General features: G+C 37.6%; 2 protein-coding genes and 1 pseudogene across 2 annotated transcripts; 1 reads left to right on the plus strand and 2 right to left on the minus strand.

Moving 5' to 3' along the window:
• Positions 1-468: 468 nt before the first annotated feature.
• On the minus strand, positions 469-10,988 carry LOC113079400 (tyrosine-protein kinase fyna-like). The gene is made up of 13 exons (XM_026251654.1): positions 10,917-10,988; positions 7,101-7,186; positions 5,622-5,878; positions 4,969-5,065; positions 4,120-4,218; positions 3,832-3,935; positions 3,312-3,461; positions 3,059-3,223; positions 2,672-2,851; positions 2,233-2,320; positions 1,963-2,105; positions 1,258-1,389; positions 469-733 (listed from the first exon to the last, which is right to left on the minus strand). The coding sequence occupies exons 3-13, from the start codon at positions 5,866-5,868 to the stop codon at positions 525-527; spliced, it is 1,614 nt and encodes a 537-aa protein (XP_026107439.1). The 5' UTR covers positions 5,869-5,878; positions 7,101-7,186; positions 10,917-10,988; the 3' UTR covers positions 469-524.
• Positions 10,989-11,066: 78 nt separating this feature from the next.
• On the plus strand, positions 11,067-13,810 carry LOC113079399 (myristoylated alanine-rich C-kinase substrate-like). Its single transcript, XM_026251652.1, has 2 exons — positions 11,067-11,418; positions 12,232-13,810. The coding sequence occupies exons 1-2, from the start codon at positions 11,332-11,334 to the stop codon at positions 12,838-12,840; spliced, it is 696 nt and encodes a 231-aa protein (XP_026107437.1). The 5' UTR covers positions 11,067-11,331; the 3' UTR covers positions 12,841-13,810.
• A 1,012-nt stretch (positions 13,811-14,822) lies between these two features.
• On the minus strand, positions 14,823-19,729 carry LOC113079398 (collagen alpha-1(X) chain-like; annotated as a pseudogene).
• Positions 19,730-22,353: the final 2,624 nt, after the last annotated feature.

Consider the following 22,353-nt stretch of genomic DNA (forward strand, 5'->3'; position numbering starts at 1 on the left):
GCTAAAAGGGAGTGTTTTTGACACGTACAGTTAATTTAATATACAATTGACACAATTCCTTTCAATATTTAAAAGAGGCTGGTCAACATCCTATTGGAAGTGTCTAGGAATGATTTCCAGAATCATTGTCAATCTTAAAACGGTTGATGCCGCCTCTGTTTATCATGCTTTCCTCACAGCGACGACTTTCTCGGCCTGGATACGAACGCAAAACAGCATTATAAAAAGTAATAAAACAAGCCGAATACGAGGGAAAACTAAACACACTATTTACACTACAATACAAACAAGCCATTCTTATCATTAATCGTGACAGATGTGTCTCCCCAGAACACTATTTTTTGGCTTTACTGACAGATTTAATGCGACGGCATGTCCTTTTTTCAATGGAAGATGAATTGTGTCAGACATTGGGTCGAGATGGCACAAAAACTTGGAAGCTTTTCCTTATCAAACGCTCTTCGATCAGTCTTTTGAAGGGCAGTCTGTTGTGGCATACTCTGTACTCTGCAGGAGCTCCATGTTTAGAGGTTGTCTCCGGGTTGGTATTGTGGTTCAGTGGCAGTGAAGTAATCCTCCAGGAAGGCCTGTAGGTACTCAAAGGTGGGCCGCTCCTCGGGGTCCCTCTTCCAGCATTGGAGCATGAGCTCGTGCAGGGAGCTGGGACAGTCCTGGGGGCAGGGCATCCTGTAACCACGCTCAACTTGCTCCAAGACTTCTCGGTTGTTCATGCCTGAGGGACAAATGCAAAGCATGTGCTCTTTAACTGGAATTTTTTTTTTTTTTTAAAGCTGTGGGGCCCTTAAATTCCTGTATGATGCCGAGTTGTGCTTCATTCATTTATTCAAGCTCTTAAAGGGATAGTTCACCCAAAAAGTGAAAAGGAAAAGTAAATGGGATTGAGTGTTGTTTTGGACCCCATAGACTTACATTGTACGGACAAAAACAGTTTAAACAACAACAATCTTTCTGCTGCTGAACACTAAAGGAGATATTTGAATGCTTTCAGCTTTTGACCATACAATGTAAGTCTATGGAGTCCGTAACAACACTGGACCCCACTGACTTTCACTGTAAGGACAAGAAACAGAGACATTTTTGTGTTCATACGGGCCTGGAATGACATGTGGGTTAGTAAACAATGACAGAATTCAGATTTTTGAGTAAATTATACCTTTAAGATTTAATCTAGCCTCAAATAGCAAACTGTAGTCATTTTAACAGCCTAAAAATGTACCTTCCACCATCAGATCTCACCTGGATAGGGCACGCGTCCTTTGGTGACCAGCTCTGTGAGAAGTATTCCAAATGACCACACGTCTGACTTGATGGTAAACCTTCCATAGAGTGCTGCCTCTGGAGCCGTCCACTTGATTGGGAACTTGGCACCTACAACAGAACACTGGATTTATGGATCTGATCTCGAAATGTGGCCTACTTTTGAATTGGGCAACGTTCCTAGGGAAATTACAGATTTAAATATGTGCATGAGGAACACAAACATAAGTAAATAAAACACAGCACAGTTATATGATCTGTATAGCAACGTCATCCCCATTTGAGAGGCTGCCATATTGTAATGTTTTCATATTCAACTCAACATTTTACTATAAAAACTTAGAATAAATAAATAATTTAAACATAGTTATACACGTGGTGCCAATATTAAACGAGGAAATGCCCAGTGAACAAATCCATTTTTGCATTCCAAATGTTTAGCAGTTGCCATATGGTAACTTAATATTTTCTGTAAAACTACGCTAGACTGTTATTCTTATAATACATTTTAATAATAAACAATGCAGGAAAAAGATTCAGATACAGAAAGAAATGCACAGAAATTTGAGAAACACATGACTTAAAACCAACATATTATTGTTTTTTTTTTTACTAATTCTGATCTTTTAACTCCAACAGTACTTTTTTTCCTGAATTGGAAAATTTGAAAAATTAAACTCTCACCTTGTCGTGCTGTGTATTCATTGTCCTCTATTAGTCTTGCCAGTCCAAAATCTGCAATCTTGCACACTAAGCTGTCCCCAACAAGTATATTGGCAGACCGGAGATCTCTGTGGATGTAGTTCATCCTTTCAATGTAAGCCATGCTGCAGCAACCTAGAAGACAAGTGCGGGAGCAATTATTTAAATGTTTATAATGAATATTTAAATAACCCTATGGTCAAATACGTGCTTACTGAACCAGATACCTTAATCTATTATGGGAACCAAAACATTTTACTAACCTGAGCGGCCATGTCCACTAAATTTGGCAATTTTAGCCCACGTCCTTCACCATCCTTCAAGAAATCCAGCAGGCTTCCTGAAAGACGATCAGTATACATGTGAACAAACCTGTGTGATTAATTTGGATGTACAACAAGTAAATTTCCAATTTAAGTTTTCTTTTTAAATACATTTTGAAATGTCATTTTTAAATTTGGAATGTCCAGCGTCATTTCCTCAGTCTTCAGTGTCACATGATTCTTTAGAAATCATTTTAATATGCTGATTTGGTGCTCAAGACACATTTCTTATAATCGGTTTTGAAAACAGTTGTGCCGCTTAATATTTTTGTGGAAACTGTGATACATTTGTCAGGATTCATTGATGAAAAGAAAGTTCAAAAGAGCTGCATTTACTTAGCACTTCTGTTTGCAAAATCTGTTCCTACCTTTGCTCATATATTCTGTCACAATGTAGATGGGTTCTTCAGAGACGACCGCATAAAGCTGCACTAGCTTGTCATGCCTCAGTTTCTTCATTATCTGAGCCTCCTCCAGGAACGACTCTGGGGACATTGTGCCCGGTTTCAAGGTCTTCACTGCCACTTTAGTATTGCCATTCCATGTGCCTGCCATTCAGAGACGAGATTTCATAGTGAGTCACACAGCCCTTGAAAGGAATCACACATAAATCCTTCCGAGACAGCTGGCTTTCTTTTGATGAGAGGAAATGTTCTCTGCTTCACTGACAGGCGTAGATTTATACCCCTGGAATTATAAGAAACGTATGCATATCAAACTCTTTTATTGGGCATGTGGTTAAGCTAATCTCTTACCCATCCAGACCTCTCCGAACTGTCCATTCCCCAATCGTTTGATGAGCTGAAGTGACTCCCGTGGGATCTCCCATACATCTTTGGTTTTGACAGACAGGTCAGCAAGGCGGGGCATGCCTTTATGACATGGGACTATTAAACGGCAACAAAGCCCTGCAGCCCGGGCTGAATGCAGATATGTTAACAGATTATACTGTTAGTTAATCATTTAAGACGGATTAATTTTTGCATTTTGCATTCAGTGCAGATTTACCAGAATAATGGTGCACAAGCTGCTGCAGAGTTTCGAACTGAGCTCTAGTGGTGATGTAATATCCTCCATTGTCCAATTTGCGGATCTTGTAGTGCTTCACGTGGTCGCCTTTAGTTTCATCCCAGTCCTGTATGGACAATGAATATGCTCCTAGAAAAACATGAGAGAACTGAAAATTAGATTTTTTTTTTTTAAAGAAATTAGTACTTTAGCCCAGCAAGGATGCATTAAATTGATTAAAAGTGATAGTAAAAACATTTATTTTGAAATTATTTTGAAAGTATTATGTGACACTGAATAGCAGATTAAAAATGGAATTTTGCCATAATTAAAACAAGTGACATTTTTAAATATATTAACATAAAAATAGTTATTTAGAACTCTAGTAATATTTCACAGTATAAATGTACAGTGTTACTGTATTTTTGATCAAATAAATGCAGCCCTGGTGAAAATAAGAGTCTTATTTTGAACACAATAAAATATTTCACTTGCAAATGGTAGCTTAACTGCAAATTACCTTTTGTGGTCTCACTCTCTCTTATAAGGAAAGTGCCTCTGGGATTTCCATTTGACAAGAGTTGCCGTTCTGCATCTTTACGGCCAAGTTTTCCAAAATACCAACTACAGAGGGATACACAGTGTTTGGTTTGGTTTAACAGTATGACCACATGACAAAGTTATGTTATTGCCCTTGTCCCAGTGAAAATACTACTGGGAGTAACACAAATAACAGACATTGTTCTTTTGGATAGTCTTTCTATTTATTTTTAACTTTTGTCTATTTTAGAACTAAAACCGAACTTACTCTTCTGCCTGTATGGAGTCTACTGGAGCCACATAATTACTGGGTATGTATCCTGTTCCACCTGTAGTGAGAGAGCGCGCCTCCCACCAGTCTCCTTCCCTGATATACAGCAACAGGAGCAAGAGAACAAATAAACATGAGGAGGAAACTGACTTTACCATAAAGCAAATATAAAATCGAATTTAAAAGGCAAAGTACAGATAAATACTTGGGGTCAGAAAGATTTTTTTCTTAAATAAATTACATTATTTTCATTCAGCAATGATGTATTAAATGTATAATGTTATAAAAGATTTATATTTCATATAAATGTTGTTCTTTTGTACTTTCTGTTCATCAAAGAATCGTAGAAAAATGTATTACGGTTACCACAAAAATATTACGCAGCACAATGGTGAAAAACATGTTGAAAATAATGATAATAGTATTAAATGTATCTTGAACACAATATTACTATATTCAAATAATTTCGTAAGAATAATGTGAACGCTCAAGACTTTTTTATGGCTTTGACATCACAAGAATTAATTACATTTAAAAATATATTAAAGTGGAAGAAAGTTACTTGAAATTACTTTGAAAAAAGCACAATATTACCGTTTTTACTGTATTATTGATCCAAAAAATGCAGCCTTGATGAGCAAAAGACGCATCCTTTGAAAACATTACAGATCTTACTGACCCCAAACTTTAGAACAGCAGAGTACATCAGAAGCGTTAGTTAATATTTCAGACAGCATCCTACTGAAAAATGAATTACAAAATATATTCAGAAAGAATAGATTTGGATTGGATTACACTGGAAACATTGTTTTTGACTGTCTCTTAAAATATGTTCTGTGAACTTACGTGCTATTTAGAATCTGGAACTTTTCCCCTTTCCTGAAGCTGAGGTCATCCTCTGACCTTGCTTCATAATCATAAAGTGCTACAAAGAGTGTTACTCCTGCAAAATACAATGGCAGATAACATCAGCTTACTAAAACAATGCTGTTTTATAGAAATATTACAAAGTCTCCACAATGTACAGTACAATGTGATCCAAAGTGGAAATTGTTGGGATATTTTTATAAAGATTATTTCAAACAGTTAAACATTAAACGGTATTCACAACTAATTTTCATTGTATTAAATATTTTCTAATAAAACAGGATATTCAATGAGAAAAAAATTAGGCCATGACTTGATTTTATGAATCAGATTTTATTAAATCACAAAAAGGGGGGGGGGGGGGGGGGGGGGGCTAAAAAAAAGGGGTCTTGGTGATGTCAGCCAAAAAGGAAAGGTTTTTTTTTTTTCCGAAGACCTAAAGACAAACTTTTTTTTCTTTTGTAATCATGAAGACCGATCCAACGGACTCAGTAAAAACAGGAATGAGCACTATGAAAGTTAATAAAGGTGATTTTTATGTCACACTGACTTCAACATCCAGGACAGTTTCAAGATATTTCACTTTCTGTTCTGTTCTACAACAGCAAATTGCTCATTAAATTTTGTTCTACCTGTTCCACCCCGGGATCGTAGTGTTCCGGAGTGTGAAGAAGAGTTCACTCCACCAAACACAGTCACTCCTTGACTGACAGGTGCATGGAAGTTGTTGTAGTTGGGTATAGTGGTGACTCCAAAGCTGGGGTAGTGCTGAGGTGTCGGATCAGACCCATATCGATATCCTGCATGCTGTGAGACACTAGTTTCTCTGTCGTCTGTGAGTTTGGTTGCCTCTTTATCCTTGCATTGCACACAGCCCATTATCTATATTCTTTGTGGTGAAGAAAGGCATAAATGAACATTCATTCAAAATGACTTGAAATTTATTTATTTCTAATTTTAAATCTAATCAAATCAGAGATACTAACGAGGAGATTCAGATTCATATTCTGAACAACTGACTGGAAGTAAATACCCCCAAGTGATTACTTGTAATGGACATAAATCAATAATTAATTCAAACAAGTGATTTAGAAAGACATTTGGTTTTAATCAAACAGTCTGTAAATACAGTGAAAACAAATGGATGTGTCACTGAATATGTGATTCATTTGGTCTTATTTGCAAAGAGCATGATTTGGATAATTGAGTTAGTTAAAGAAATAGTTCGCCCAAAAATGAAAATTTGCTGAAAACGTATTCACCCTCAGGCGATTCAAGATGTAGTTGAGTTTGTGTCTTCATCAGAACAGATTTGGAGAAATGTGCATTACATCAGTTGCTCAACAATGGATCCTCTGCAGTGAATGGGTGCCATCAGAACGACAGTCCAAACAACTGATAAATACATCACTATAATCCACACGTAATCCACAACACTCCAGTCTATTAAAAAATATCTTCTAAAGTGAAAAGCTGTGTTACTAAAAAATAAAAACATCAACTTCAAACATTAACTTTAAACCATTAAAACATTAAATAAAAAAGTATACTCTTGTCTTCTCACATCAAAATCCACAGACAAATTAGTTTAGAACTGTTTTGGACTGTTTGTTCTTAGAAACGGTGAATGATCTATGCATACTTCTCTCCTGATTCAGACAAGATGACTTTTTCACTGGGGAAAGCAATATTATGGATAGTGGACTCTTATAGTACTGTATCTTAGCCGAAAGCAGCGGTTTTAAGGTTAAAAACATTTTTATGATGGATTTATTAAACATGCAGCTTTTCACTTCACAAAACATAAATTGATGTGGATTACTTGTGGATTATTGTGATGTTTTTATCATCTGTTTGGACTCTCATTCTAACGGCACCCATTCACTCAATCCATTGGTGAGCAAGTGATGTGATGAGTACATTTCCAGCAAATTTTCCTTTTTGGTTGAACTATTCCTTTGATGTGGTTATTATCCAACCGAAGCAAGTATTCTATTCTGTAGAACATTATTTTAATATTAACAAACATTAATAGAAGTGGCATGTTTAGACAGGACTTGAAATGTAACACATGCAGACAGCAGATGAAAACATATTTTCAATAAACATACCAAGGCAAGCACTGGGCTACCACAGTGGAGTATTCGCATTCCATTCAATTAAAGATGATGTGAAAACATACGATTTGCTCCTTTGCCTGTGTGGGCAAAACAAAAACCAAAGACATTTTTTTTTATTGGCAAACAACTTCTGGGGAAGTATTACACACTGTGCTGAAGAATACTTAAAGTCTGATGTCTGTATAAGTTAAGCATTCTTTAACATACTATAATTATTCTGTAGAAAACAGAATTCAGAAGAAAAAGCTTTTGTTGTACAAGAAAAGTGTCTCGACCACAGACATTATAGAATATATATTCTAAGGAATACAGATTTACCTATATTGTTGAAAATTTAAAAGTGATATAATTTTATACTCATCCTGAAAAAAAAAAATGTATAGGAGACATGTTAATTAAGTCAGTAATAACTGTCATTTTTCACTTTTTGTTCATGATTACTGTGTAAATATATTTACAGAGATTGCTGGGGGAATTTCAGGAACCAGTCCCTTAAATTAAGAGATATATATAATTTTATAAGTCTCAAAAAGATTTTAATGCTGATAAATGGAGGATTTGACATTCTGAGACTCAAAACATAGGAACATTTCCATGACTTTTGAGGCTTTATTACTTTCCCAGACTATTTAATATTTCCCAGATTTTTCCAGGTTTTCCATGACAGTGCTAACCCTGTATTTATCATTCTGCATGCATAAAGAAAGCAATAAGAGGAGAAAAGGTTTTGTGCCTTAGGTCCACTGCCTATACATTCGAACAGACATAAAACAACTAGAAAATCAATAGTAGACTGTACAAATTGTACTAAAATAAAAATAAAAAATCGGTTAAGTCCCACAAATACTTGTGATTGTAAACGCTGATAACGGGTATTGTATGATTTCATTCTATTATAAGAAGAGTACTGTCAAGTGACAGAGGCCTTATTCTTCCATTCAATTGTGTACATAAGGCTTTTTCTGCTGCGCATCAATCCTTCTGCCAGAGACGAGCGCTTAGCAGCAAAAGCATCACACCATATTACCTACACAAAATACACTCGTTCTCGATGTTAAATGTCCCTAAATATCATGCGGCTGATAAAACGAAAGCATTATGATCAGTCCGCCCGCTCTAGGATTATAAAACCTCCATCTCCAATCATTTCCATTAACCAAAATATCCATTGGATACGAATCGTCTGCACCAAGTGTATCAAAAACGCCAGACCATCAAAAAAAAGCTTACCAAGAGAGGGGTCGCCTGAAGTGTTTTGTATTTCACCGCAAAGAGAGAATCGAAAATAGGTCATTTGCAGACAGCTTTTTCTATTGATAAAATCTCGGTGAATTATGAAAATAACAACATTGGCCCTGACGGCTCAGGCTGCTCCTGTCGCCGAGTGTAACAGATGATGGCGTTGCTGAGGCGGATTCTCTGGGGACCGAGAGTGTGATTGACAGGACGCTCAGCCAATCGGATGTCGTAGAAGACGCCTGCGTGCGTGCGTGCGCACATTTGCCTCCTCGATGGTCCTTTCTTGCTTCTACTATGCATGCAGCGTGGGCTCAGCTGAGGTTATTATAGGAAAACAAGGACTGGCTGGTCATGCTCATCAAAATCTCTCTGTTATCGTCAACAACCTGTGACACCAATCATTTGGTGTGTAGTCTGAGTTGAGAAATATACTTTTTATAGATATATATAATCCACGCACGTGTGAGGCACACCTTCTTTTCTAGACACTCCTGAGCATTTCGTTAAATTACAAAACGTTTAGGGTGTGAAACTTTTCAGTTTAGCCTGCCAAAAGTAACCCTCGATATCATCAAAGTAAATGCACCCTCATGCAAATCTTTTAACTGAAAGGTTGTATGGTGTTCTCAGGAGGAGGGTACTTTTCATAAATGTCAGGTTGGGGCAAGTCATGACATTCTTGTTTATTAATTATAATATTTTCAATGGTTTGATATTTTACTTTTTTGCTGTTTCATTATTATTATTATTATTATTATTATTAGCTGAAAATAGCCGAAAGCTTAAAATACTCTCTTTTTAGTAGGCTAATGTTGGAAATATTCAAATCACTTAAAAGGATTGTTTGGCAATAAGTTTAAATTCTGTGATTCATGAATATTTATCCAGCCTCGTGTTGTTTGAAACATGTATGACATTCTTTCTTCTGTGGAAAACAAAAGAAGATGTTAGACAGAATGACAGCCTCGGTTTGTGAAAATTCTCCTAAAATTATCCCTATCATCTTTTTTTACAGTCTGTGGTGTGGACAAAGAATATCATACAGGTTTAGAAGAACAGGGGTTTTTGGAAATGCGATTGTGCCTACTAAAAATGACAACTAGCCCCAGTCTCTTCTGTATAATTATATATCACTATGGGCCCTTTTCATAGACTGATGATGCATTTGCACAGTTCATCATCAAGGTTTTAAAAGAAATATATATGTTTATTTTTTTGGTATATTTTATATGTATACATTTTCGAATAATTTTATGATAAATCTCTAGATTTTTTAGAAAGCCATATAAATGTTTTTGTTTTGCTACTGGGCCAAACACAAATGCAAAATATGTAGTTTCCGTTCACCAGAATTTTACCCAACTATGATTACTTTCGCTTTTGAGAACCTCTGAAATATGAAAAGGGTCCACTGGTACATGCCAAAAACCAATTGTAATTCCATGTTACATATCAATGTTATACTGCCAAAAAATGGCTAAGCGTGTATTTGACATGCAATGTTACAGATGTATTCAAAATCAGTAATCAGCAAAAGCAGATCAAGGTTTGGGCTGACTTTCAACCATTTTAGTTGTTATTAGTTTTAATCTTAGAAAATGAAACTCTGCCAGTGGACTCTCGCTCTAAATCAACATCTGTTACTGCAGCGTCGGCCAACAGATTTTGTGATATTTTACTATTTATACTTATCAAGATTTTGATGAGTCACTTCATGCTATAGCTGATTTTTTTTAAAATGTTTTGTTTGTCTTCACTCATTAAATCCTATTTAAGATATGGCGATGCATTTTTGTAACCAATGTCCCTAAAATTATCTAAAGTTATACTATTCATTTATGTCTTGTTAATTTAATTTTATATTACATTTATGTTTTTAAAGATAAATGTCTGGACAGCACAAACTGGGTTGGTGTAGTGATTTGCTTTAACGTTTTAAGTCTTCTCTGTGTAACAAAACATCCATCAGCTTTGTATGCAATATAAATCTTCCCTTATATTTCCTGGATTACTCATGCAGTTCATTCACTCATTCAGACGTAAACAGATATTACACCACTGCAGATTTACAATATTATTATTGTTTATGAGCAATCTGCTGTGATGTTGAGCAGTTGCCATGGTGACGTGAGTTAGTAGCATAGAGGTTAGTATGGAGGTGTGAAGCGCACTTTAGACTATTTCAGTGATTCAAGACAGCCCCATTTAGGCTGACAATAAACTGTGACTGAATCTAGGTCACCAGGATTCCTCAGAACGAATTCATCAAGCATGCAGTGTGCTACTGGATGTTTATTTTGGAAAATTGTAATCCACGGATGGAACGTTGGAAATGAAATGCTCACAAATCTATGTGTTGGCCTCACAGTCTATGGTTGGTCTATGTAGTGTCTGTGTATTTAGACAACGTGGTAGCATATAATGCATACTCAGCCATTTAAATCTATGCTTTTCGCTTTCTCCCTTCGTATTTTGAAGAAATCAAAATAAATGTTGTTTGAGAGACAGATTTAAGGCAACAGCAAAGTATTTAAAGATTAAAAACAGCAATAAAAAGAAAATCAAAACCTTTGTTACTGGATTCATTGGTTCTGAATCACCAGTTGCTGGTTGCGCGCCCTTCCTCCCCCAGTGCGTGAGTGTAGCCCCTCCCCCGGCTTCACGCAGGCCTCTGATTGGCTCACGCAGCTCTTCTGTGACGTCAGGGGTATTTGGGCGTTGTATCCAGCATCTCATTATCAAAAGAGAACAATTTCATTATCTCCATCTCGTATCCCAAAATAATATATTTTATTTGCGAGAGAGCTATTATTAGTGTTTTTTTCCGATCAGTTGATCACAGCTTTACCTCTCGTTATCTTTTTTTCCGCGGTTTTATTTGAAAACAGACGCTCTTGAGAGCGAGCACGCGACGCGTCTGAGGGAGAAGCTCGCGCTCTTTGTTCATTCATTTGATCTGCGATTCTTTGTTGCGTGTGAAAGCATGGGAGCGCAAATCTCCAAAAACGGAGCAAAAGACGAGACTGTTGCTGAAAAACCAGCCGAGGCTGCGAATAAATCAAACGGGCAGGTAATAACTTTAATATCTTTGTACAGGCGTGTGATGTTTTGAGGGGGTGTGCAGTACCAAAAACCAAGTCGGTTCAAATGAACAATGAGCCTATCAACAAAGGGACTCTCCAATTTCCACTGAAAATCAGCACGTTGTATGAAATATCGATGTTATTATTGTATAAAATTAAATGATGAGCATACATTTCTAAGATTTAGTTTAAATTAAAAAAAAATCATTTGCACGTTGATTAGAACGGACCCCAATTTAACGTCAACCAGTGCGTTTTAACGGCAAGTTATTTTTTTCTTTTAAAATTATAGGATTACGTGAACGTTAAAATTCGGTGATTTCATTCCCATGTTTAAAAACGAGTGAAATAGAAACATCGTCGTAGCTTTATCAAGATTTTCCGTCGTGCAAAGCCATTTCAGTAAAATCACCACGCCTTTATCACATCTTGTTATAAAATGGAAGCACAAATAAGCTGTGAGTCGCAATCCATGGATTTAATATGAGAAATGGGTTTAATATGAGAAGTGGCCTTGCAAGACTATCTGTGCACTCCAAACGATGATCTCCACGGTATGATCAGCGCTGGTGGATCAACTCGTCCATCTTGCAACGCTTTCACTTAAATGGCAACAGCATCAGCCAGACAAAGTGCTTGAGACTTCACCCACGTGGCGAACCTATATACTCCAGATAGTGTTTTCATACAGAATTTTGTAGATTGTAAAAAAGTGAAAAGAATGCAAACATTTGGGGGTTTATTTTTTTTCACAGCGCAAAAACACAACTCATTCTAAGCATTTTTTTTAATTCCCACAGGAGAATGGCCATGCTAAAACCAATGGGAATGCCTCTCCAAGTGCAGAAGCAGCCACGGAGGATGTGCAGGCCAATGGAAAGCACTCTGCCGATGGGGAGGTAAAAGCAGAGGAAGCAAAGGCAGAGGAAGGAGGCGCAGAGAAGGCCGCTCCTGAGGGCGAAGCGGAGAGTTCCGCCGTTGCGAATGGTGAAGACATGGCCAAAACAGAAGAAAACGGTTCTGCTTCAGCTAGCAGTGAGCCTGCCAAAACCAAAAAGCGTTTCTCCTTTAAGAAACCGTTCAAACTTAGCGGTTTCTCCTTTAAGAAGAGTGCCAAAAAGGATGCTGAAGGTGGAGAGGCGGCAGCAGCAGCTGTGGAGAATGGTGAGCAGAAGAAGGATGATGAACCTGAATCTGTGGAGGCCAAGCCTGAGGCCTCCAGCGAAGAGAACAAGGCAGAGGCTCCAGCTGAGGAACCGAAAGCCGAGGAACCAGCTGAAAACAAAGAGGAAAAACCATCCAGTGAAGTAGCTGAAGAGAAGCCAGCTGAGGAGAAGCAAGCAGAGGCTGCTCCTCAGGAGCCAGCGGCCGCAGAGAGCTCAGATGCCCCAGCCGCTGCCACAGAGTAAGATGGAGGTGAAATGCCAGTTTTAGATGAAGTCCAAGGAGCACAAACATGGAAAATTTGTACAAAAACCAATGACATTTCAAACCTTCTGTTTTCTCCCATACTTTCATCCATTCCCGTTCCATCCACTACATTGTATATGGCATTTTGAAGGAAGGAAGTTGGATGGAATGAATGGAAGTGAAAGGCAAATTTTCCCACGTTTCTCATAATTTTTTGTAGCAGTTGTGCAAGTTGTGTGGGTGTGTGTGCGCGGATGATTGAGATTAATAGAGCATTGCTTGTTTCAATTTTTTTTTTTTTTTTTTCATTTTCTTTTGTAGTTGAACTATGTTAGTGTCGTAAGGACATTGAGTTGAAATGTTAGTTGAAGGTACTGGTGCCGTACAATTGGGTAAATCAAGCGTGTGGAAAAAGGAGCTATCAGAAACAACACCATTGATAAATTTACAGAAGTTATTGTTCAGTTCTCATTTGATTTTACTGTAATTACACAATTCACTAAAATAGGTGCTCAAAACCTCAGCAGCTGCATTGTGCAATGCGCAGCATTATGTATTAGTATTGGCTTTTGTCATTGCTGGATTTTACAATGTTGAAAATGGCTTTGTCATGTTTTCTTTCTTAATATAAATGGTATCAGTTTATGTCCCCCCCCCCCCCTTTCTGGAAATACTCCTGTCTCAATGAGAATGATGTTCTAGAATGTTTAACATCAAAACATTTGACCTGTCATGTGTAATGCAGTCCCAAGTGGTTTTTATTCCAGCAGAGTTCCACCAATGTTTGAAAAATTGCTGGTGCAATCGTCAAGTAGGTTATTATTTTATTTTTTTTCTTGTAAATACTTCAGCACCATCTCTACTTGATTTTTAAATGGAATGTAACTGCGTGCAAATCATTCACAATGCTTCTTTTACCCCTTCGTTGTAGGGGCACTCAAAACAAAAATAAAGGATTTAGACAGACAATGAGTTTTGAGTTTTGATTTTGAAATATTCTCTTTATAATATAAATGCATTTGCCTTAAATGTATGTGATTGAGCAAATTTGAGAATTTACAGGAGAATAGAGTGAAATGTTATTTTGGTTGAGATCTTTATTCCATGTCCATCTCTAACATCAAACCCATAGTACCAACATATATTGAACAACAGCAGTACAATTTTTAATTATGTGATTATATGAGGGTTTGTAGGCCATGCCTCACCTCTTTCTCAAAACACAAAGACCTTGAGGGATGAAAAACTTTTTTTGTGTATTTATCCTGGTAAATACCCTTCTTCTAAATCCCAAGAAAAGCCAGATGCTTTCTAAGTATAAAATGAATGTTAACAGACACTACTCGGATGTTTTTAGCCAACCACAGAAGCTAAAGATAATTTAGAACCGTGTATTTTCTGCACTCCAAGATGAACCCCACCACTAATCTAGGAACCACAAGATGGGTGTGTTTTCACCCAATATTCCTGTTCCTAGTTTAGATGCTGGATATTCATCTTATATATATGCCAGTTAAACGTGGCTCCCACCTCTGTTCTAACAGATGATAACGATTTTACCCTCCAGGTGCTCTTGTCTTTTTTTTATTCAACCACATCCCTCAAACCCTCCAAATGCAGTGCCTGCCTGTGGCTTGTGGCTCCCAGTTTCTGATTGCCTCCACCCACTGTCTTCTATTGGACTTGTCTTTCCACTTAACCAACATCTTTTGGTTGGGTGAACTTAACAGTCATCAAAGCATACTCTTTACTTTCCTCTCCTGTTTTTAAAGACACCCCTCTTGAAACTGCAGAATTTATTATCATTATCCTTTTTTTGTAACTACCAACATAAAATAGGAATATATCCTTTAGATGTGTGTGCTGTTTTAATTCTGTTGCATCGTATTCCACTTTTGTAGTTACCCATGTGTCTAAAATCACAGTAAATGACTCATGAAATTATTCAGCATACTAAAACACAAACACAGACAAAAACTCTTTTAGAAATATTTTATTTTAGTCATTATGGTTTACAGAGCAAAATTAATCATTCAGGAAAACATTGTGAGTTTGTTTTTCATAATTTTCACCATCTCACAATATTCAAGTCAAATACAAGGATGTCAGGAAGAGCATCAGTAAGGATATAAGGACAACAATAACAGTAAAATAAGAAACAGATTTTAATTTGTCACTGTGGTCAGCAACAAGAAAACAAAAAGACAAAACATAAAAATAAAAATGAGGAAAAGACATGAAATTATCAGGACACAACTTCACATGCTCAATCCACAAATAAAAAAATTAAATTGTTAAGGTTTTAACTGGCTTTCTACCCCTGATAACATGTTACATAAATTACTTCCTTCTTATTGGCACCACTGCTTGGAATTTTCAAGTTGAGATGATTGTATTTCTCAGAACAACAGCACAGTCTGTTATGCATGAAGGTTTGCAGAACATGATATTTTGTTTGAGAAATAGTGATGTTTTAGAAGTGATGGGGTTGATCACCTTATCACGTAGAGGCAATCAGGAACCCAGAGAAAGAGCAATGGACATTATCAGCGGCAAAAACACCATTAGCCTCATCATCAGGGATCTGGATATAAACAGTGTCCTGCTCATTGAGCTGAAGGACAGAACTACCAGACATCTGGTCCACAAATCCCTTGTTGTACTCATCATAGGTGAACATGACTGGATCAGCATTTTTATAAAGTCCCACTAAAGCATTAGCACCGTTCACATGCATGCTATAGGAGAAGTAATAAATTCCTGGAATCTGGCAGGTGAACAGACCTGTCTCGGGATCATAGTGCTGCTCTGCATTATACACAATCTGATCAAACTTAATTGGGGTGCCAGATGGAGGATAAGGTGTCACAGTTGCAACAGTGAATGCAGACACAGGACTTTTGACAAGAACTTGGTATGAAGTTTCACTTTGGGCCTTCTCAAACATGACCTCACCAGGAGGTCCAGGAGGGCCAGGAGGTCCAACAGGACCTGGAAGACCAGCAGGTCCATCAGATCCAGGAAGTCCAGGTGGACCCTGTGGTCCAGGAATTCCCTTGGCCGCCAAACCAGCTGGGCCAGGTGCTCCAGGAATACCTGGGTGACCTTTAAGGCCAGGTGGACCTGAAGGACCTGCTGGGCCAACGGGGCCTCTTGCTCCAGGAGTACCGGCCTCACCCTTTTCACCTGCTGCTCCAGGATATCCTGTATGACCCTTTGGTCCAACAGGTCCAGGTGTTCCTGGGGCACCAGGAGCACCTGTTTGGCCAGAATCTCCTTTGTTGCCAGGAGCACCAGTAGCTCCCTTGGACCAGGCTGGCCTGTGGCCCCTGGATAACCCTGCTTGCCTTCAATGCCTTGGGGTCCCTGTTCTCCTGTGTGCCCCTTCAGCCCTGGAGGCCCCATTGGACCTTGGTCACCCTTATCACCTGTTGCTCCCCTCTCACCTGGGAAACCTCTTGCCCCTTGAGGACCAGCTGGACCCATAGGACCAGTGGCACCTGTATATCCAGTGTGCCCTTTAGCACCTGGTTCACCTTTCTGACCTGTTGTACCTGGGCTACCAGCTACTCCCCTCTCACCTTTTGCACCAGGTTCACCTGGTTTGCCATAACCTGAAACACCTGGAGCACCAGGAGCACCAGTTGCACCTTGTGGACCTTTGGGGCCAGCAGGGCCAGGCATACCTGGAGCACCATTCTCACCTGGTTTACCTGGAATTCCAATTCCAGGAGCACCTGTTTGACCTTTTGGACCAGGTGCACCCATGGGTCCAGTTTCCCCATCACGGCCAGGTGAACCTGATTTTCCTGGTTCGCCAGGAAGCCCAGACTTGCCAGGTCTTCCAACACCAGGCTCACCAGGCTTTCCGGTAGCGCCCATTGGTCCTTCTGGACCTCTCTCACCTGGGGGCCCCTGAACCCCAATACCCCTTTCTCCTTTTGGTCCTGGTGCACCAGGAATACCTGGATGTCCTTTAACACCTGGCGCACCCTGTGGTCCCACTCCTCCTGGCAGACCTGCTGGTCCAGGTTTGCCTGTTGCAGAAATGCCTGCTGGTCCAGGGCTACCAACAGGACCAGGCATTCCTCTGGGGCCTTGATGACCAGGTGCACCAGTATCTCCTTTAAGTCCAGGTGCACCTGTGGCTCCAGGTTTGCCAGGTCCACCTGGAGTACCAGGTTTTCCAGGTGCTGAGTAACCAGCAGGACCAGGTGGTCCAGGGGGTCCCTGTGGCCCTGGCAGTCCTTCACCATCTTCTCCTCGTTCTCCAGGGGGGCCAGGAGGTCCAGGTGGGCCTGGCTCACCAGGGGTGCCTGGTTCTCCTGCTACGGATACCACTGTAATAAAACAAAAAGCATATCAGTGGCAATATTCATTCTGTACATCAGTGGCAATAATCAGTTATAGATGGAATTGCCACTTTGGAATTGAGTTCTTGTAATTTGATGTTGACAATACACTATTAGTACAATATACCAGTATAAACATTATAATATACAGTGTTTCTAGAGATCTGGAAAGATTTTAGAAATGTTTCACTTAAAGTGGTCCTATAAACATATAGTGCCTTGTTAGTGATTGTTTGACTAAAGAATGGTTCACAGATACAGAAACAGGAAGTCCGTATCAAGTTGAGCTTCAGTATGTAAGTATGCTCTACAGATCTTTTAAGTCTTTTTTTTTACTCAAGAAAAAACAGTGTTCATACATCAGAAATAAGACATTTTACATTTCAAACCTTGTGTATTGATGCATGACAAATCTATACATATACATTTATAAATATGTTTGTATGTTAAATTATTTACATTTCTTATATATATATATATATTTATTTTTCATTTTTGTGAATAAAGTACTTGTTTCAAATGTTATATTTTAACCTTAAATCTTATATCTGAGATTCTATTTAATTTAATTTCAGAAACATTTCACTTCCTGCAATTGCATGCTGTAATGTTGATAAACTTGACTTGACAAAGGCATTCCAGAATATTTATCAAAAGGCTCAAGGGATATAACTCTTTCTTAAATATTGTATTGTAAATTTAACTTAAAATCAAGGCAAGGCAAGGCAAGTTTATTTATCTAGCACATTTCGTACACAATGGTAATGCAAAGTGCTTATCATAAAAGAAAGTAAAATAATCATGAAGAAAAATAATAACAAAATTAAAACAAGCAATTTTAAAACTTTTAAAATGATTAAAACGTTTACTTTAAAATGGACTTAAAAACAGTTAGAAAATGATTTTAAAATAAAATAAAAAAACAGTGAAAATATAGTGCAATCAAGAGGTAAAATCAGAGGTACTTCAGCATTAAATGTAATTTATATATTTTGTATTCATACTACATATATTCATAACAATCAGTTGTCTGTTTTACATGACTTTATCTGTTCTTTTTTGTGCATTTTGTAGTTCCACTTCAGAATATAATCCTTGTTTTAAAAATATATATTTATGTGGCTGTGGCTTCAGTTTTATGATTGCTTTCATGTGGTCAAATCTATTGGTTTGTAAACTGCACCATACCAAATGTCATTATTTTAGGCACAGCTTTTATGAAACAAAACAGATGTGTCTAGATTTTGCTGTGACACACCCAGACAAATCACTTTTCAACATGTCTCTAAGAAGCTAATTTATATACCTAACTTTCAAAGGTTGGTTGGTTTTGATGTGCATATACTTCAGAATCTAAAACAGCACTGAATTGCTTCTACTCAAACAAATCATATCAATATGTACAGTATTTTATTGTACAGTAATTCCAATTTAAGTATAACTTCTATAAATATATTTGAGCTTTGCAGATTTCATCAAACCATACAGTTATGCACAATATAAGAAAACAGATTAAAAAAATTTTTTTCCATACAGTACATCCTTCAGCTTATTGTTTAACACTCCAGACTGGAATTTAGTGAAAGATATTATAGGACAACGATGTATGAATTTTAAATAGAACTAAAGAATCAGTTTTATGTAAAATGCATTTTGCTACCTAAAAAATTATTTTAAAAAAATGTGTTCAATAATAAAATCAAAGACAGCAGAGCAGACTTCATAGTATGATGCATCTTTAAAGATATGGCATGTTTTAGCCTACAACAAATCAAAAATTTGAATATTCAAAACCTTACACAAGTTGCATCACACTATTGGAGGAAGCACTGTGTATCAGCAACCAATCAGTGTGCTGGATTCTAATCATGCAGCTTTGCTATGTGCATACCTATTTTTTTATTTTTTATTTTTTTACCTAAAATTAGTTTTGCCTCATTTAGATCAAGTACCACAGACAAAAGCACGCTGCAGAAAGCAAAGGAAAGCTTTTTAAAATTTTATACATACCATGGCTTTTTACTGAGTAAGGCTGGTACTGAGGGGCCTTCACCACCTTCTTGACAACATATCTCTCACCATGGGCAGCCGTCAAGGCAACCAGGAGAAGAAGAATGCTTGCTACTCGTAGTTCCATTTTCAGAGGTCAAATCTGCAATGAAATTGAAAGAGTTAGATGTGATGATGTAATGAAAACTGCTGGTGGTGAAAGCTGAAATATTATAATGGAACAATTGGTTCAGCCATTTTTAAAGTAAACAACAGCTGACAACCATAAACAATGATTTCATCTTCCAATCCATTCATAATAACTTGGTTGAAACCATAACTCAAAAGTAGTAATAAGAGCACCCTCCCATCTGCACCTGCTGATAGATGTCATTCAATATCAGGGCCTAGTAACCTAAAGCCAAAGGAAAAGAAGAAAAAAATATGCAAACCTACCGGCATACTTGGGTTCCAAATAAATAAGAAGTTCAACACAGCCGTGGCTCCCACTTCTGAATATCCTTGTGGTATGAGCCAGACAGGATCTGCTGCTGCCTAGCACAATGATGAGGGTTTTTATACCATATCTGGCCCTTGCATCATTAAAAAACACCTACCACACTAGTACCTCCCCTCTCATCGCAAGGCTGTAATTACCAAGCAGATTTGCCCACTGTTGGCATGTCACTTCAGGATGGCTTTTTCTTTTTTCTTTAGACCCATGATTAGATCTTGTTAAGCTCCCCTCAAAGCTGCAAAAGATACACTTTAGTCCTAAATTTGGGTCGAACAATGTCATTTTTAGGGTATGGATAGCCTGTATGATGTGGATTTCCCTATTTAATGTTGGTATCTTTAGAAACATGATGTAAACAATAATTCACTCACAATATAGTTTGACTTTCTTACAGTGTACAGTGTGGTCTATCTATCTATCTATCTATCTATCTATCTATCTATCTGTCTGTCTGTCTGTCTGTCTGTCTGTCTGTCTGTAGATATATATAGATTGAATCCAAAAAATCATAATTGCACAAAACAGTACTGACCCCAAAAAATACTGTTGCAAAATGAATAATGTGAGTTACTGTCTACACCATATTTCTGTTCAGACATATAAAAAGTGTGTATAAATGCTAATTTCTTAATAGAATGATTTCAAAATGTTTTTAAGCCATCACAGGGCTGCTATTGAAAATCACTTTTCCAATTTCAGGCTTGTCTGGTTGTCTTTACAAATTCCTCAGTTTTTTGGACTGTCTGGTGCATCTGAATTTCTCCCAGAAAAACATATACAAAAGCAGACAGATCCGGCAGGTTGGTGTGGTAACGGAAAACCTCCTGCTGTCCATAACAACAAACATGATGGATCCAAATGTGCCTGACCATTAGAGAACATATTTAACTCTTTTCCTTGAGAAATGCACATACAGGGGCCACTCTGACTCTGTTTGTTCAGCGTGTCTGTACGGAGAGTGTGTCAGGCTTTCATAAAATGTACTATTTCAGGCCAAACAAGTTTATGGTTCTTTACGTGTGTATTTTTGTAAGTGCTTCAACCAGAAACAGCTAATAAAGACTATATAAAAAGACGCTCTGGAAAATACATCTGACTTTGACTTCTTTACCCTCTTGTGTGGGGGTTACGCTGAGAATTTCACGAAGCGTCCAGAAGGGGGCGCACATTTTGTACAGTAGCCTTTAAGAGCATGCCTGTAAATGTTTCTGGATTTGTCAGCAACGTCTTCATCATTAAGCATTTCTGCCATTATGGTCCTTTCATCATGTTTTATTTCTTTAAATTGGGTCTTCTCACAAAGCTCTCCTTCATTTTCCGAGGCTGCTTTTTCAGGATTTTTTCCCAATTTATTTTTGGGTGCATGGGAAACGTGCACACCCAATTAATCATACCCTCTGCAACACAAAGTGGTCTTGAGGTATGATCATGATGAGCTATGTGCGGCAGTCAACAGCTCCCAAATCTTTACATAATACACATATACCGTATGGTTGAGCCCACATATGATTTTATATATGATGTAGGCCTACTCCTGTTAACTGAAGCAGGAAGACCAGGTTGAATGGAAGATCCCTTGCACACATGAGAAGAAGATTGTTTGAAGAGATTTGCCACATAGCATAATTAAGTGTTCCTTGAACATGAAGTTTGTTTCAACATCTCAATTTTTAGAATTAGTCTCAATCATATAATTTTCCAAAGTGGTGCATACTTAAATACTAAATAGTTTTGAATGATTTTGACAACAACATTGTTTTAAACATGTTCACAGCTCCTGAAAAAAAGAACTTCTTAGACCTGGTAAAATAGGAGATGTTTTATAGATGTGGCATGACATCTAAAAGAAAATCTCAATATCAGCTGTCAGCAGCATGTGTTTGATTATGGTCTACACTCAGACATTTAATGTCTTCCAAGACAGTATTTTTCCTCTTCCTTTGATTCTGATAATTTATTCACTCTTGTGTTGCTTTAAACCTTTATGTTATTTCATGAAAAAGTTTGGAAAAAGTGAAAATGATTATTATATTGATCATTTACAGTGACCCAGGTAAGTTTGGGTCAGTAAGATTATACACAAAATGCATGTGATGCTTAATATCTTTTTTTTTTTTTTTCAGGATTCTTTGATGAATAGAATGCAATCAATTGAAATACCACATTTGTGACAAAAGAAGTCTTTATATTCGTTTTTAAAGAATTGAATGCATCCATGCTAAAATAAATAAGTATAAGCCTAATTGCTTTAAAAAACAACTCTGAAAAGTATTGCCATGCTCACTAGCTTGATAGCTTTGTGTTATGAACTAAAATTTTATTAGCTAATTGAGCTGAATTTGTTGTTGAGTCACTGAGTTGATTCAAAAGATGAAATCGTTTAAAAGAATCATCCAAAAACAACTTAACAAAAGTTCCCTTTCAAGGGAACTTTGGACTGCGTCCTCTAGGGGCGCTATGGGGAACACCTCATCGTGAGTGTACACATGAAGTCTCTGCACACTTTCTGAAAATCCACCCTGTGTAAAATCGCCCCCAATTAATGCTTCATGCTCTTTCTTGAATTGGTAAAAGCCCGTTCATCTTGGGCACCACTCCACCTATGTATGTATCTAAACAGGGTGTTGCTACTAGAGATCTGTTGAGACAGCTCT

This window comes from Carassius auratus, unplaced genomic scaffold (genome assembly GCF_003368295.1).
Source record: "Carassius auratus strain Wakin unplaced genomic scaffold, ASM336829v1 scaf_tig00027935, whole genome shotgun sequence".
NCBI lineage: Eukaryota > Metazoa > Chordata > Actinopteri > Cypriniformes > Cyprinidae > Carassius > Carassius auratus.

Excerpts from the sequence above, each read along its gene's own strand:
- LOC113079400 (XM_026251654.1), bottom strand. The coding sequence starts at position 5,868 with ATGGGCTGTGTGCAATGCAAGGATAAAGAGGCAACCAAACTCACAGAC. Across the intron at positions 3,224-3,311 it reads GCTTGTGCACCATTATTCTG|CCCGGGCTGCAGGGCTTTGT; the intron begins GTAAATCTGCAC and ends ATCTGCATTCAG. Across the intron at positions 1,390-1,962 it reads TGAATACACAGCACGACAAG|GTGCCAAGTTCCCAATCAAG; the intron begins GTGAGAGTTTAA and ends GTTCTGTTGTAG.
- LOC113079399 (XM_026251652.1), top strand. The coding sequence starts at position 11,332 with ATGGGAGCGCAAATCTCCAAAAACGGAGCAAAAGACGAGACTGTTGCT. Across the intron at positions 11,419-12,231 it reads CGAATAAATCAAACGGGCAG|GAGAATGGCCATGCTAAAAC; the intron begins GTAATAACTTTA and ends TAATTCCCACAG.